We start from the raw sequence: 17,132 nt of genomic DNA on the forward strand, positions 1-17,132 counted from the left end.
GACAAAGTGTAAAAATGTTTGTATGTTTTTTTCCCTATGAAGTCTGATATCTCCTAACATAGCCACAACAGAAAGCTTAAGCTTTTATTAGGAAAGTATATGTGACCTGGAATGTTTTTGTGCATTTGTGAAATGACAGAATAAAATTATGATTTTTTAAAGATGTAGCCCTGTATTTTTTATGTATGATAAAGCATGGATCTTAAAAGCTATTTTTGTAATGTTAGAATGAAAATAGAGTGCACAAATGCAGTGCAGTATTTTATTTTATATTTTATAACTAAAAATGCAGTTATAGTTAAACCAGTTATATGTGTAATGGGCACAAAAAGGCACTTATCTAAACTGAAATGTTTTGAAAATAATTCAGGCATATTCCACAATACAAATACTTTTATAAAGTTAGTCATGTTTAAACGAAGCCTATTTTAAACCTATTTTAAATATACCTGGTCTAATTAAGATCACAAAAACATTTTCAAACTGAATAACTATTTAAAAAGCAGATGTTTGCTTTTTAGTAATTTGGAACTTGTTTGACAGCTGTATTTCACATGGGATCAATTGTTTTGAAATGTAATATACGCTTAGGGAGTTTTTTGGCAATTGTAAATGAGAATGTAGTTTATAATATCATTATTTTTATTAAGAACAACGGCAATTCATATTTAATATTTTTATAAAACAAGTCTTACACACCAATATCCTCCAGTACATGCACAAGGATTGTGAGCTCTTTAACTGTACAAACATCAACAGTGTTTTAAGTGGAGTAATTGTCACATAAAAAGTGACACCCAGAGTTTCCGCAGCACAGCATCGTGGATGTATATATCTGACCAACGCATGCAGCTATCATATGTTTTTCGCGCTAGCCCAGGAAGCATATGGTTGCTCTTCGTTAAACTGCATTAGGTCACCTTGTTTGCATGTATGTATGTATGAATGAAATGCTCTAAATTTGGTTAGTGACGTTTGTCGCATTAGTGATCTACCCTAAGACGAAGAAGTCTGTGCGCTTGGGATTCACTGCATGACAGTCAACGTCTAAGACGTTAATACATTTTCCGAGAGAGGTAATGTATTTGTCAATAGAATATGTAAAACTGGTTAGTATTGTTTTAGGTGTGGCAAACTGTCAGTAGGACTATAAGCTTTAGGCACGGATATGTTCATAATGTATAATAACAGTTCTCCGTGCTGTGCGATGTGTGCAGTCATTTTATTCCGTGTAAACAAAACATCGGGGAAATACGTTTTAAATGACAACGTAAGCATACAATAAATTGTCATGTGTAAGCACTGTAATTACCTAACCAGGAGAATGCATGTGTTAGTAAATGCAATTGGGTAATTCGCTGTTATTCGAATGAGGATGTGTAAAGCCATTTTTTAATCCAGAGAAAACCCGAAATAGAAGCTTGAGAGAACAGCGCAAGAAACGTGAGTATATCATTTAGTTTTTTGTTGTTGTTGACTATATTAAAATGAAGCAGTTGTATTTCCTAGATTGAGCTATACATGTAAGGATTTATGTGCCCATAGCTATACATATTGGGACGTATGTTTTATTATATGTATCAACTATAGTGTACAGAGGTTAGGCCTATGGTTGTTTGGGGATGACTCGACCGGTTGAACAGACAGTAGAATCGATGTTTTCATCACATTGTTTAATAAAAGTACAGAAAGTCACAGGGTACAGTAGCGTAAAAGGAGACGAAATAACTTTTTGAGATTGTATTGAACTATTTAAGATTTTATTAATAACCATAATGATCTCGTAAGTCCCCGTGTTAGACTTGAAATTTCCAGTGATGTATTTACACTTCCCTATGCGCTGTAAAATACATAGCAAATGTCAGCGGCTTCTGGTTACGAAATCCAGACATCTGCATAATACATAACACGTGTTTGAAAGGGCGTGGAAAATATCCAAGTTTACATCTTAGCAACAGACCAAAACAGTCCAAAACCAAGGCGTCTACCTAGTTATACAGGATGAGACGCAGCGCCATTGACACAATAGCTAATCCTATAAACTATTTTATAATATGTAAAATAATATTTTTTATGGTTTTGTTTATGTATTCAAATTCTTGATACAGTCTAAATGTTTAAACATGTGTTTACCTCTTAGAAGAGAAGATGAAACGAACATGATATCTGTCGATGGCGTCACCAAGCGTGTCGGGAGCCCTGCTCTGAAACGGTCGATGGAAATGCTGCACCTCTTGTCAGCGATCGTCGTATGGCTTGTGACAGGAACCACTATATCCAGCTTGAACAAATGGATATTCGCCGTGTACAACTTCAGATATCCCCTCCTGCTCTCCGCACTACACATGTTAACAGCTATTGTAGTCGACTACGGACTGATGAAATTGAGATTGGTGCAGTACAAGGGCGGCGAACGGGATCTCACAGCAAATGCCAAATTCAAAGTGTTTATGCTTAGCTTGACATTTTGTGCCAGTATCGCCTTTGGCAACTTGGGTCTAAATTATGTCCAGCTTTCCTTTGCACAGATGATCTATACTACTACACCACTGTTTACACTAGCCATCTCCACACTGATCCTGGGCAAGCAACACCACATACTGAAATATACCGCTATGATGCCCATTTGCTTGGGGGCATCCTTCAGCATCATGGGGGAAGTCCAATTTGACCAGACAGGCTGCTGCTTTGTTCTTGCTGCTACAATGCTGAGAGGAATCAAGTCCATTCAACAAAGTGAGTGATGATTATCATTTCAACTACACCACAAACCTTGTGTTTCTGTCCCATTATTTATTTAGCTGTATATTTACAGAAAGTTAATTTGTCATACATGCTCATGTACCATTTATTTAAATATATCAAGATCTATACAATATCTGGGGTTCTGGTAAAGGAAAGAGAAAATATCCCCAGAACGTTCCCATTTGGGTTGTTTTGTGGTAAGAATATTAGGAAAGAAAGTACATAGAATGTTATTTTGTTGTGTTACCAAAACATTAACTGTAAACAAAAAACTGGATGTAACAAGTTTCAATTATCAACGGGTGATGTAATGTGGATTAACACAATAAAATGCATTAAAGACCAATTGCGGGTGCATGTGTGTGTAGTGTAGCAATACTGAAGCCTTGCTAAGGGGCCTTGGCCTTTTAGTGATGCAATAAGGTCACTGCACTGTGGCGCAGGAGATGGCTTCAAATCTCGCCATGGAAGAAACCCCCCAGGATGTTACTATATATTTAAATATTTGTATGTGTGTTTGTTTGAGAATATATATATCTGTTTATTTGTTTCTGGATTGTGTTATGTTAATGACAGACAGAAACAACAATACATGACCTACACAACATGTAGTGTTGTTTCTGTCTATCAGTTTCCTTCAAATTCTCACATCTAAGAATCTAAAGATGGTACTTTCTCTTTAACCACAAGTATCACTAAAGAAACAATTTCTAATTCAAGCACAGATCAACACTGGTTGCTTTTTGTCCACAAACAGAATGAAAATTATGTATAAGCCTGGTATAATATTGACTAAGACATTTCCTTAACAATTACCTAAACAACGACTCTTGGAAGTTAGCCTTATTTCCAAAGCTAAATAGCATGTGGTTATAAAACATTATAATAATCAGTGTTTTTGTCAAAGAAAGAAAGAATGGCTGCTCACCAAGCTTTCAGCAACTTGTTTTAATTGAAAATATTGTAACACATGATGTAAATAATCATAATAATAAACTGCAATAATAATAATATACACATTTTCTATCATTTGTAAAATAAATAATAGAGTACAGTAGTGCTACAATAGTTTCATGGGTGGGATCTATTTTTGGAACTGGGAATAGACATCCAAACTTGTGTCCCTGTTGTTTCATTTGGTCTGTTCATGAGAAATGTTAATTTCCCAAGGCTATATGGACAAAAGTATGTGGACACTTGCTTATCGAACATTTCATTCCAAAATCATGGGCATTAATATAGAGTTGGTCTCCCATTTGCTGCTATAACAGCTTCTACTCTTCTGAGAAGGCTTTTCACTAGATTTTGGAACATTGCTGCAGGGATTTGCTTCCATTCAGCCACAGGAGCATTAGTGAGGTCAGGCACTGATGTTGGTCAATTGGGCCTGGATCGCAGTTAGCTTTCCAAATCATCCCGAAGGTGTTTGATGGGGTTGAGGTCAGAGCTCTGTGCAGGCCAGTCAAGTTCTTCCACACCAATCTCGACAAACCATTTCTGTATGGACCTTGTTTTTGGCACAGGGACATTGCCATGCTGAAACGGGAATGTTTATGCTTTATGTCAACTAATATATAACAGAATGTAAAAAGAAACATTTGTCATTACACTGTTTGCAGTGTCCTTTTCACATGTCTTACATAGCCTATTTATTGGAATTGCACTTGTTTCACTTCATTTTCTATAATATAGTGGTTATTACAGATTATTACACTTGAACATTTCCAACAATTTTAATGACGTGAATTTAAAAAGCAAATGTGTGCATTTTTGCTTTTGATCCATGGATTCACTAAGTTACAAAGGATAAGTAGTACAATGCATGTCAAGATGCTTTAAGATTTGTTTTTTTTTCCAATGTGAGCTTTGGAACACAATTTGCTATTTGTAAAAGCGATGTGTGTTTTTATTCATTTATATTTTTTTAAATAATAATCTAAAATGTTTACTTTACTTATATACTTTACAAATCCAAACAATTGTTAATTCTTTATTAAATAAAATTAAACAAAGATATACTTACAGTAGGTTGTATGCCCTAAGTTGTAAACCTAATTAAAATACAGCTCAGAAGGCAGGTGCTTCTATGTTCTAGGTTTTTTACCCAATCAGATTTACATTTTCTTGTTTAAGAATTTTAACATTTCAATAACTTCAGGCAACAGATGATTTCATACAGATTGATTGATGATTGATGACAGTAACGGTCGAAAACACTCCGGAACAGAAATCGCAGTAATGCACAATTATGCCTTCATCCATGCTCTAAGTTTCTTGGAATGAATCCTCTAAATTAGATGCATATCAAGTGAAATTTTGTAATTCGCCAGTGTTTATTCTTCACATTCTATTAAGATATAATTATTCAAGAAAAGCAAGGAAATTATGATGTTAAGGCTTACAATGAGCTAAACTATTCATAGATGTTGCAAAGGATTTCAGGTATAATTTCAAAATAGGTCTGTTTGTATATAAGAACATGTTATAGTGACGTCAATATCCCTTGTTTTCCAGGATCATCATTTTTACATTTATCATATTTATAGATTAAATCACAACTATTTTTCTCAAAGATTAAATACTCTGCTGTTGAAATGCCTTGTTTTAAATTATTAGTTGACTGCAGAGTGACCCAGAAAACCAGTGATGTGTCATTTTACGTGACCTAAAATTATAAGGGGATCTAAAAATAGTCTCCTGTCTATAAATACATCCCAGGGAAAATACAGTAACTACATATTTCTTATAGTAATGGTTTACACGTAAGCAAGGTTTCCTACAGAAATTTGCATAGACAAGGCCTGATACCAATTTATCGAGGGGGTGGGGGGATTGTAAAACATATAATATCAATAATATCTTTAATTATAAGCACTGTCTGAAACTAACCTGAAAGCATGAGATTAATTAGACAGGTTGTATGGTCCTAGTAAAGTTCTACAAGAGGCCTAGAACAGTTCAAAACTTGACCTCTCAATAGATTACAAGCTACAAATGTGTACTCAACGTGTGCATGTACTCGTGTATTTATTGTCAAAAGGAACGTTCAACTACTGTTCATAAACATAAACATATTCATAATCATGTAAGTAGGTTAATATTTGATTTGGTTTAGTTCCAAGCCTGATTTTCAGCAATCAAAATCCTGCAGTTTTTGCTTAAAAACTAAAGGACAGAATTAATTAATATAATGCGTACTAATTAGTGTAGTTAGTGTACATAATAAGTGAAGGAGAAGGGATGTGTGAGCACACGTTTTTGTGTACTAAGGGAAATACATGGGGGAAGGAATGCAGTAATCACCACCTGCTATATGCAATAAAATGTTTTAATTTAAAGTCTGCAGGCGCAGAGGAAAGAAAAACAAGACCAGTGGGAAACAATACATCTCTGGGGGTCCCAGGCCTGAGGCTACTCCCCCTCCGACCCCTACAAAGTATTCCACCAGGGATGTCATATAAATGTTCATAGGTGGAAGAATTACATTGGATTTAGGATTTTGATGATGTTGTGTTGTGTAGTGTTCTGAAGCTTTTGTAGCAGCGCTGATTCAGAAAGAATGAGCTGTGTAGTTGAGAGGTGACAGATCACAGCTCTGTAGAAGGTGAATGAGATGAGCGGTAAACCTGGACATGAGGCGCTGTCTGAAAGAGGAATTCACTCAAAGTTATCTGTAGGCAGAATGTGGACAAAATTTGCTGACAGTGTTTTGTCCACGGTGCTAGCGGGGGAGGATGTTGACGGCGTTTTGTCCGCAGTGATAGTTAGGGGGGCCACAGGGGGACCAAGCTTGCTAATTAGCGATATAGATACTTAGAAGTGACTCTGTGAAGAAGACAAGACTTAGCAGTGACCAGGGTTGGGAGGGTTACTTTAAAAAAATATTCTGTTACAGAATACCGATTACCTTGTTTTGAAAATAATCTGTAACCTAATCCAATACATTACTCCAAGTCAGTAACGTAATCAGAATACTTTCAGATTACTTTTGGAATACTTTTTTCCCTTTATTAAAAAAACAAAAGCAGCTAAATTCAAGAAGTGAAACAAAATGTACTACACATTCTAATATGGATGATGTATTGAAATTGTTTTTTTTATCCACGGTACAGACAAGATTTGCATCTGTTTAATTTTCTTGCATATTGTACTTTGCATTTTGTAGTGTATGCATTTTTAAACAAATTTTGATACCCTTTACATTTTTACAAACCAACATAAATCAGACATATCAATAATGCGTTAATGTCAAAGGTATATCTCATTCACTGTCATTTTAATGCAAGGCAAAATTATTCTCTTGTGCTTGCCCTGTTCATTTGTGCTATCACTCTGATTTCGCCATGGCTTGCATCCGATAGTCTTTTAGAGGAATTCTGCTTGCTTTTCTCTTTGCTTTTCTTTTTGCCATGTGTTTACAGGGGAGGGGCCTAATTGATGGTTGTGTCAACATGTCCTTGCTTTTTTAATTTAAGAAATTATGAAGTTGATCAGCCAGATTGTATTGGCAAGTGTAAGGCTTTAGGCAAAAAGCATTGTTTATCCAAAATGGATTAAGTACAGACAACTTTCAAAGCGCTGATTCAGTTGTCTATAACTTATCAATAAAAGCATGTGGAAATGGAAATTGGGCTTCAAGGCATTCAAGACAGAGAACAGGAAACACTTCTTCACACAGAGAGTTGTCAGAATCTGGAACAAACTCCCCAGTGATGTGGTTGAAGCTGAAAATTTGGGAACATTTAAAAATAGACTAGATAGGATCCTTGGATCACTTAATTACTAATGGACTCATTTCTAAACTTTCTTATGTATAAAAACCCTGTTTGAGAATGGCTGTTGTGCTCTTTTCCTCATCTTGACTCAGTGTTGACTCAGTGCACAGGTCAAATGCATTGCTTCTTATGTCTTCCCTTGTTTCTAAGTTGTGTTTATCTTTAAGGCAGATATGAAACAGTAAACAAGATCAATGGCATGGCAAAATGGCTGGTCAGTGTTCAGTGTTAATTGCTTTAGCTTCTTTGTGAATGTTTGACCATTTGGTGACACAAGCAGATATAGCAGGCTATGCTTTATGTATTGCCCCAAAGGAAACATGGGAAGCACATTGTGTACCCGAAAGGTCAAATAGTCCTTCTGTTTTCATGAACTATGGATCCAGGAAAAGTGTTATAACACCTGAATTGTAGCAACAACAAAAAAGCAGTTTATACATAGCAAAAACAGTAAAACTAAGCTGAATCAATGAGCATACGAATTTAGGAGCACTCCCTTTAAGAGAGTGTTCCTAATCTCAGCTCGTTACCTGTATAAAAGACACCTGGGAGCCAGAAATCTTGCTGATTGATAGGGGATCAAATACTTATTTCCCTCATTAACATGCAAATCAATGTATAACTTTTTTGAAACTGTTTTTTGGGATTTTGTTGTTGATATTCTGTATCTCACTGTTAAAATACACCTACCATTAAAATTATAGCCTGATCATTTCTTTGTCAGTGGGCAAACATACAAAATCAGCAGGGGATTAAATACTTTTTTCCCTCACTGTAAGTTAAGGAACTATATGTAAGGGTGACATTCTGTGAATGCGATGTGTTTATGTTGGTGATTGGTAAAAAGATATTCCACGCAGGCTATATACACTTATATAGGAATACAAGAGGTAGAAGTGCGCAGTGAATACGAACAGTTAAGACAGAAAGAGGGGTGAAAATGGTTTAACTGAAACACAAGAACCTTTCTTGGAAAAGAAAAGTCAAAATCTCTTCAGCAAAGAAAACAAAATAAATGTAAGTTGTTTTTTCCTTGCCTAAGGCTGTTATCAGGCTTTAATGTGTTGAGGTCGATTAAGAGATCGGAGTCGGGGCACTTCACTGTTTTATTGGGTTTGGGGCAATTAGAGAAAAATCGTACAGGTCTCTGCTGTGTTTTCATTTTTATTATTTTTTTAATATCACAAATGTGGAATGGAAAATGGTTTTGAAATTAAAAATCCTGTAACTGGTATTACCACAACCTTATATTCAAATACAGTCGCACACCAAACTACTGTGTACTGTTATTATAGGAGAATTAAACGGTGAAGTGAAGTAGGGAAATTGGACTATACAAATAGTACACAGGACCGAGCTCCTGCATACCATCCCTAGCCGATCTAGAGGTATACACTCCAGGGAGATATTTTAAGAGCGACTGGGTTTTCTAACCTTATCTGACATAAGTACCAACATTAAATTCCCCTCGCTTATATATAGAAATTGTTGTAGTTTGGACACTTCCTCTTCTTTGATCATTCATATAAATATCACAGTGAAAGCAAACTGTTTGTCATATGTTTAACATATTGTAGTGACCCAGCAAACTTTACTATTGGGCGGGGGGAGTGCAGGGGTTCAGTGTATATACTTACGTTGTGCATTAATTGTCTAATTGTTATGTTACTGTATGCCTGTGCAGGTTATGACCTTTCTGGGTGCGAAACAACTGTTCCTTTGGCGGATGCCAATTGTGGGCATGCATGCATTGTTGTTTTGGCATGCATGTTCACGGTTGGCTGGCGCCGAGGGGACAGGGCAGGTTGTAAAATAAAGTTATAAGTACAGGTGCATTGCTAGGAGGGGCAAGCATTCCTGAACTTTGTTAATGGGAATCCTGTGTAAGTGAATATGGACTGCTGAACGTAACTAGTACAAAGCTAAAAAGGAAAGTGTGTTTTTTGTTCTTTTTGTTGTCCTGGCGTAGACTACGGCAAACATTAGTCTATGTAAAACCATTCTGAAAATAAACTGTGTATTCGAAAACAGTATACACGTCTCTGCTTATCGTTTTTTTTCTGAGAAGTGAGAGAAGGAAGCCACACAAGGACAAGTGAAAGAAGAAGAGGCAGAGGCAGATATTTTGTTTGCAGGGGAGAGGAAAGACTGCAAAGCAGAGAGACCGCAGAGTTTAATACGGGGTAAAATAAAAGGCTGGCTGCGGGAGAAGATGGTGGAGCTGAGAATGACAGGGGGGGTGAGTGCTGAGACATGGACTCAAGAGGCGATGATTTTGGAGAGCTACGACAGAGGATTTCTGCTATAGAATGTCAGCGAAGATGGTGGCACCCATGCAAATGTAAAGAAAAGTGCTGTCCATATTTAGATGTCTAAATATTCCAGTAAGCCGGATATGATGCTTTTCATGCTTTTGAAACTGTAAGCACAATCGGAGATGGACTGAAGAAGTAAGACTCGGTAAGAGGGAGGAGCACCCTGGCAATCTGGCTGGCGGGTCAGACATCGCCCTGTCTGGGTTGCAGTTATCTTTGGGCTCGACTTCCTGAAATATACTGGTTGCCAAACTGGATCTTCAAAACAACACCCACAATTTTAAAGTGGGGCATCACCGTGGCTATGACTCACCCAGCGGAACTAACCACCTCCCTGGGGAAGGCTAATCAGGGCCATGGCCCCTTCACCTGTTAGATACAGAAAGCGAGAGACAGGCTTCTTCCAATGACACCCGTCCAACTCCGGTGCAAAACATGGCATGCCAGACAACACAGCCGTTAACACCGCCCACCTCCTGTTTGGCTCAATCCCTGTATCTTCAGACCTAAGCACAGAAAGTACTGTATATTCTGTCCCCTACCTCAGCCCAGCAACCAGCTCAAAAGTATTCACCCTCTTGGACTTTTCCACATTTCATTGTGTTACAACACGAAATCAGAATGGATTTAATCAGAGTTTTTGCCACTGATCAACAAAGAAAATGTCCATAATGTCAAAGTGAAAAATATAATCTGCAAATTGTTCAAAATTTTGTACAAATACAAAACAGAAAATAATTGAATGCATAAGTAATAACCCCCTTTGCTATGACACACCTGAAATAAGCTGTGGTGTAAACAATTGTCTTCAGAAGTCATGTAATTAGTTGAATGGAGTCCAATTAAGGTATATCACATGATTTCAGGTTAAATACACCTGTCTCTGGGAGGTCCCACAGTTGGTTAGTACAATTCCTAACAAAAACTACATAGTACGAAGGAACATTCAATGCAAATCCGGAATAAGGTTCTTCAAAAGTAGGGTTCAAGTCCCAGCTCAGGGGGCCTGTCTGTGTGGAGTTGGGAGAACAATGAACAATGACCACAAACATACAGCCAAAGCCACACTGGAGTAGCTTAAAAACAAAACATAAGAACATAAGAAAGTTTACAAACAAATGATCCAAGGATCCTATCCAGACTAATTTTAAATGTTCCCAAACTTTCAACTTCTACCACATCGCTGGGTAGTTTATTCCAGATTGTGACTACTCTCTGTGTGAAGAAGTGTCTCCTGTTTTCCATTTTGAATGCCTTGAAGCCCAATTTCCATTTGTGTCCCCGAGTGCGTGTGTCCCTGCTGATCTGGAAAAGCTCCTCTGGTTTGATGTGGTCGATGCCTTTCATGATTTTGAAGACTTGAATCAAGACCCCACGTAGTCTCCTCTGTTCCAGGGTGAAAAGGTTCAGTTCCCCCAGTCTCTCCGAGTAGGACTTTCTCTTCAGACCTGGAATAAGTCTGGTTGCTCTCCTCTGAACTGCCTCTAAAGCAGCAATATCCTTCTTGAAGTGTGGTGCCCAGAACTGTACACAGTATTCCAGATGAGGTCTAACTAGCGCATTGTACAGTCTTAACATTACTTCCCTTGTTTTAAATTCTACACTTTTGACAATATACCCTAGCATTCTGTTTGCCTTTTTTATTGCTTCCCCACATTGCTTGGATGGAGAAAGTGAGGAGTCCACATAGACTCCTAGGTCTTTCTCATGCATTACTTCATCTAGATCTGTACCTCCCATAGTGTAATTATAGTGGACATTTTTGTTACCTGCATGTATTACCTTGCACTTGTCCACATTGAATTTCATTTGCCAGGTGTCAGCCCACAACTGAATATTATCTAAGTCCCTCTGAATAGTCTGTGCTGCCAAGATTGTATCTGCTGAGCCAGCTATTTTAGTATAATCTGCAAATTTGACAAGTTTGCTAACTATCCCACAGTCCAGATCATTAATATAGATTAGAAAAAGCAAAGGCCCTAGTACTAATCCCTGTGGAACTCCACTAACAACCTCACTCCAGTTAGAAGCGACTCCTCTAATCAACACCCTCTGTTCCCTATACATCAACCAGTTCATAATCCATCTACTTACATTACCCTGAATGCCTACAGCTTCCAATTTGAGGATCAGTCTTTGGTGTGGAACCTTATCAAAAGCTTTTTGGAAATCTAAGTATATCATATCATATGCTTTCACGTGATCTGCAGCTGCAGTTGCATGTTCAAAATCTCCAAGAATATGGTTTTCATTGAGATGCTCCTCTATTTTCTGTCTAATCATTTTTTCCAACATTTTACAGGTGATGCAGGTGAGGTCTGCAATTTCCTGGCTCAGTTTTGTCCCCTTTCTTGTGGATTGGTATGACATTTGCTGTCTTCCAGTCAGTTGGCACATCCCCTGTTCTAAGTGTCATTTGGAATAATCGAGTTAGCGGCCTATAAATAATTTCCCTAATTTCTTTAAGTACTGTTGTTAATATCCCATCTGGCCCAGGTGATTTGTTTGTTTTTAATTCTGCTAGTCCCTTTATTCTTTTGTAAAAACCTCTGTGAAATACTCATTTAGAATATTTGCCACATCTTGTTCGTTTTCCAAGATACCTCAATTTTTGCCCTTTATCTGTTTCACTTCCTCCTTTATTGACCGCTGGCTGTTGTAATATTGAAAAAAGCTCTTTGCATTGGTTTTAGCTCCAAGAGCTATGTTTCTTTCTATTTCCCTCTTTGCGTTCCTGATGCCTTTCTTAAGATCTCTTTGCAGCTCAACATATTCTATGTATTTTGTTTTGTCACCATCCCTTTTGTATGCGCTATACAACATTTTCTTCCTCTTTATATTTTTTTGCATACCTCTATTAAACCATTTTGGCCAGTGTTTTTTGTTCCTCAGTTTGCTAAGTTTTGGTACAAATTGCTCCTGAGCCTCAAGTAGTATATTCTTAAAATATACCCATCCATTTTCAACTAACTCTGTATCCAGTGTGCTCCAGTCTACCTCTTCTAAGTGCCGTCTCATACCTTCAAGGTTTGCTTTTCTAAAATTGTAGACCATTGTTTTAGACTTGGACCTTGTTTTTTGAAAGAATGCCTCAAAGCTAACCATATTGTGATCACAATTTGCCATTGGTTCTCTAACTACTGTCCCCCTGACTCTATCTTGGTTATTTAAAAGATCAAGTCAATACATGCGCTCTCTCTCGTTGGTGTCTGACAAATTGAGTTAGAAAGCAGTCATTTACCATCTCAACCATTTCTATTTCTGCTTCTGTAGTCCCCACTGTGCTTTCCCAGTCAAAATTTGGGAAATTGAAATCCCCCATTATAACAGCCACATCCTTGCTACATGCAGTCCTGATTACACTGTACAATGCAGCATCTTTCTGAATATGTTAGTTTGGTGGCCTGTAACACACTCCTACCGCTAATCCTCCAGATCTCTTGTTCAAAAGTTTCACCCACAAAGATTCTGTTCCGTGGGATCTAATACAAATTATTCTGCCTCAATGTAATTTTTCACATATAATGCTACCCCACCCCCTCTTCGATTTTGCCTGTCTCCCCCAAACTGTGTGTATCCTTCCAACTTGTATTCATCCCCATCATTTTCTGTAAGCCATGTTTCCGTCACTCCTACAACATCATAGTCACATGCCAGCACTGTGGCTTCCAAGTCTAACATCTTGTTCCTTATACTCCTGGCATTGAGGTACAAACATTTCAGGACTTTCCTACTAGCAGTTTCCCTTGGTTTTCTTTCCTTAGAGGAACATCTCCCATTGTCAGAGCTCCCTGCCCCCCTGGTTCCTAGTTTAAATGATTCTCAATTTCACTGCTCTCCCAATGCATTAGCCCCCCTTCTGTTTAGATGTAGACCGTCCGGTCAATGTCCTGGAGTGGCCTAGTCAAAGCCCGGACCTCAATCCAATTGAGAATATGTGGAAAGAGTATTCTCTCCAACTTGATGGAGCTTGAGCAATTTTGCAAAGAATGGGTACAAATTGCTGTGTCCAGATATGCCAAGCTGGTAGAGACTTATTCACATAGACTCATGGCTGTAAATTGCTGCCAGAGGTGCCTCTACCAAATATTGACTGAAGGGGTGATTACTTATTCATTCAGTTCTTTTCTGTTTTGTATTTGGAATTCATTTAGAACAATTTGCAGATTATATTTTTCACTTTGACATTATGGATGAGTTGATCAGTGGCAAAAACTCCTGATTAAATCCATTCTGATTTCATGTTGTAGCACAATGAAATGTGGAAAAGTCAAATGGGGGTGAATACTTTTGAGAACCACTGTACTTCAGTTCAACATTGGCCACAGCAGGAAGAGGAATCAACCCTTGCAGCAGTGGACACAGTCTGGTGCAGAAGCTGTGAGGGGCTTGACCTTGAACAGGAAGAGCTATGGGTACTGCTACTGGAGTACAGGAACAGTTTTGTTGTCAGTCCAGAGGGAGTTGGCCAGACACCTCTGATGAAACAAGATATTGACACAGGGAGGCTGCCACTGACACGCCAGGAGGACACAGAGAATGTGTTGTAGGAGATGAACAAGGAGGGTCTGATTGAACCATCAGTGTCACCTTTATGTTAAGACCAAAACGATGTTTTCTACAAGCAGAGGCTTCTGGCATTTCAAGGTCATGTCATTCAGACTATGAAATGCCCCTGCAACTTTTGAATGGCTAATGGAGAGGTTCCTGGTTGGCATTCCATAGCAGGAGTGCCTAGTTTACCTTGATGACCTCCTGGTGCATGGTGCATCATTCCAATCAACTTTGTGTGCACTCTGAAGGATGCTGGAGAGAGTGGCCACAGCTGGACTGAAGCTTCACCCTGATAAGGGTCACTTTATGCAGAGTGACATGACATTTCTAGGTCACCAGATTGGTGGAGAAGGAATAAGTACCATGCCAGACAAAGTGGCAGCAATCCAAGAATAACTCATGCCCACTGACCAACGGCAGCTCCGGGGGTTCCTGGGACTTGCTTCATACTATAGACGGTTTGTAAGAGGCTTCTCCAGTATAGTGACCCCCCTACAAGCTCCTGTGCAAAAACTAGGCCTTTGTATGGACAAAAGGACAGCAAGCAGCCTTTAACACCTTACAGCACATCCTAAAAATAGTGTTTTTCTTTTAATGTGCCCAAATAGGAACAAACATTATATTAATTTGTTTGTGTAATTGTGTGCTTGGTTTTGTGTAGCCATTTGTTACCTGTTATTATCTAATGTGACATTGCTGTAATGTTTATAAATTACCTAATTGTGGGTGTTATTATGCTTTTTTCTTTTTATCAGGCATTCTCCTCCAAGAAGAAAAGATCAACTCAGTCTTCCTGCTCTACCTGATGGCTATCCCCAGCTTCTTCATTCTGTCAGTAGCAGCACTAGCATTGGAAAACTGGGCTTTGCTGGAGTCACCCCTCAAATATGACAACCGACTCTGGGTTTTTATCCTGCTTAGCTGCCTGGGCTCTGTCCTCTACAATCTGGCAAGCTTCTGTGTCATCACTCTCACATCAGCTGTAACGCTGCACATCCTGGGCAACCTGAATGTAGTGGGCAACTTGCTGCTATCCCAACTACTGTTTGGTAGCGAGCTGTCAGCATTGAGCTGTGTGGGGGTGGTGCTGACTTTGTCAGGAATGCTTATGTACCAGAACACAGACTTTATTGCTGGTTACTTGGACTCCCGGAAGACTAAAGTGCAGCCTCCAGAAGACTCCAAAGCTGACTGATAACTGGACTCATCTCAGGTCGTTTCATGAGCGGGTTTACAGTACTCCAATGGTAGAGGGGAGGGGGGTTCTATTGTGTGTATTGTCCAATGCTTAAGCTGTTCTTAAGTCCTGAATACTACAGTAAAAAAAAACTCCAGTAATTTTATCACTGTTTTGCCAACATACATTTTATTTATTTTTCCTGTATGGAAAACACCAATTTATGTTCTTAATTTGTGTGGTAATGATTTTTTTTTTCTGTACTCCTTAAACTTCTAAATATAAAACATTTATTATAAAACAGGACTCATATCATCTGCAGTTAATTTTTGTATGATTCTTCTGTTGTGGGAGGCATAGGGAATGGGGAATATAAGGAATATAGAAATATAATTTGCAGAGTTTGTGTTATGGAGTACTTTTGAGAGACACTGTATGTATGGTTAAACCTGGGAACCTGGGATTTAAGGCATATGTAATGTTTAATATAAAGGATTATTAGGAACACCTGTTCAATTTCTCATTAATGCAATTATCTAACCAACCAATCACATGGCAGTTGCTTCAATGCATTTAGGGGTGTGGTCCTGGTCAAGACAATCTCCTGAACTCCAAACCGAATGTCTGAATTTGAAAGAAAGGTGATTTAAGCAATTTTGAGCGTGGCATGGTTGTTGGTGCCAGACGGGCCGGTCTGAGTATTTCACAATCTGCTCAGTTACTGGGAGTTTCACGCACAACCATTTCTAGGGTTTACAAAGAATGGTGTGAAAAGGGAAAAACATCCAGTATGCGGCAGTCCTGTGGGCGAAAATGCCTTGTTGATGCTAGAGGTCAGAGGAGAATGGGCCGACTGATTCAAGCTGATAGAAGAGCAACTTTGACTGAAATAACCACTCGTTACAACCGAGGTATGCAGCAAAGCATTTGTGAAGCCACAACACGTACAACCTTGAGGCGGATGGGCTACAACAGCAGAAGACCCCACCGGGTACCACTCATCTCCACTACAAATAGGAAAAAGAGGCTACAATTTGCACAAGCTCACCAAAATTGGACAGTTGAAGACTGGAAAAATGTTGCCTGGTCTGATGAGTCTCGATTTCTGTTGAGACATTCAAATGGTAGAGTCAGAATTTGGCGTAAACAGAATGAGAACATGGATCCATCATGCCTTGTTACCACTGTGCAGGCTGGTGGTGGTGGTGTAATGGTGTGGGGGATGTTTTCTTGGCACACTTTAGGCCCCTTAGTGCCAATTGGGCATCGTTTAAATGCCACGGCCTACCTGAGCATTGTTTCTGACCATGTCCATCCCTTTATGACCACCATGTACCCATCCTCTGATGGCTACTTCCAGCAGGATAATGCACCATGTCACAAAGGTCGAATCATTTCAAATTGGTTTCTTGAACATGACAATGAGTTCACTGTACTAAACTGGCCCCCACAGTCACCAGATCTCAACCCAATAGAGCATCTTTGGGATGTGGTGGAACGGGAGCTTCGTGCCCTGGATGTGCATCCCACAAATCTCCATCAACTGCAAGATGCTATCCTATCCTC

The 17,132-nt window shown here is 38.7% G+C and overlaps 1 protein-coding gene across 4 annotated transcripts; it reads left to right on the forward strand.

The window, feature by feature from the left end:
• Nucleotides 1-833: 833 nt before the first annotated feature.
• slc35e4 (solute carrier family 35 member E4) lies at nucleotides 834-16,439 on the forward strand. 4 transcript variants are annotated; one of them, XM_066689348.1, is made up of 4 exons: nucleotides 835-1,076; nucleotides 1,402-1,443; nucleotides 2,141-2,736; nucleotides 15,145-16,438. In XM_066689348.1, exons 3-4 carry the CDS (start codon nucleotides 2,160-2,162, stop codon nucleotides 15,582-15,584), a joined length of 1,017 nt encoding a protein of 338 aa, XP_066545445.1. In that variant the 5' UTR covers nucleotides 835-1,076; nucleotides 1,402-1,443; nucleotides 2,141-2,159; the 3' UTR covers nucleotides 15,585-16,438. The 4 variants fall into 4 exon arrangements, with proteins under 4 accessions (XP_066545446.1, XP_066545445.1, XP_066545444.1 ...); XM_066689349.1 differs by lacking the exon at nucleotides 1,402-1,443 and having other exon boundaries at nucleotides 834-1,076; nucleotides 15,145-16,439; XM_066689347.1 differs by having other exon boundaries at nucleotides 835-1,443.
• Nucleotides 16,440-17,132: the final 693 nt, after the last annotated feature.

This window comes from Amia ocellicauda, chromosome 17 (genome assembly GCF_036373705.1).
Source record: "Amia ocellicauda isolate fAmiCal2 chromosome 17, fAmiCal2.hap1, whole genome shotgun sequence".
Classification (NCBI taxonomy): Eukaryota; Metazoa; Chordata; class Actinopteri; order Amiiformes; family Amiidae; genus Amia; species Amia ocellicauda.

What these genes read in the sequence shown, in the direction of transcription:
- slc35e4 (XM_066689346.1), top strand. Translation starts at nt 2,124, where the DNA reads ATGTGTTTACCTCTTAGAAGAGAAGATGAAACGAACATGATATCTGTC. An exon ending in AATCAAGTCCATTCAACAAA is followed by an intron (nt 2,737 to 15,144) that starts GTGAGTGATGAT and finishes TCTTTTTATCAG; the next exon opens with GCATTCTCCTCCAAGAAGAA.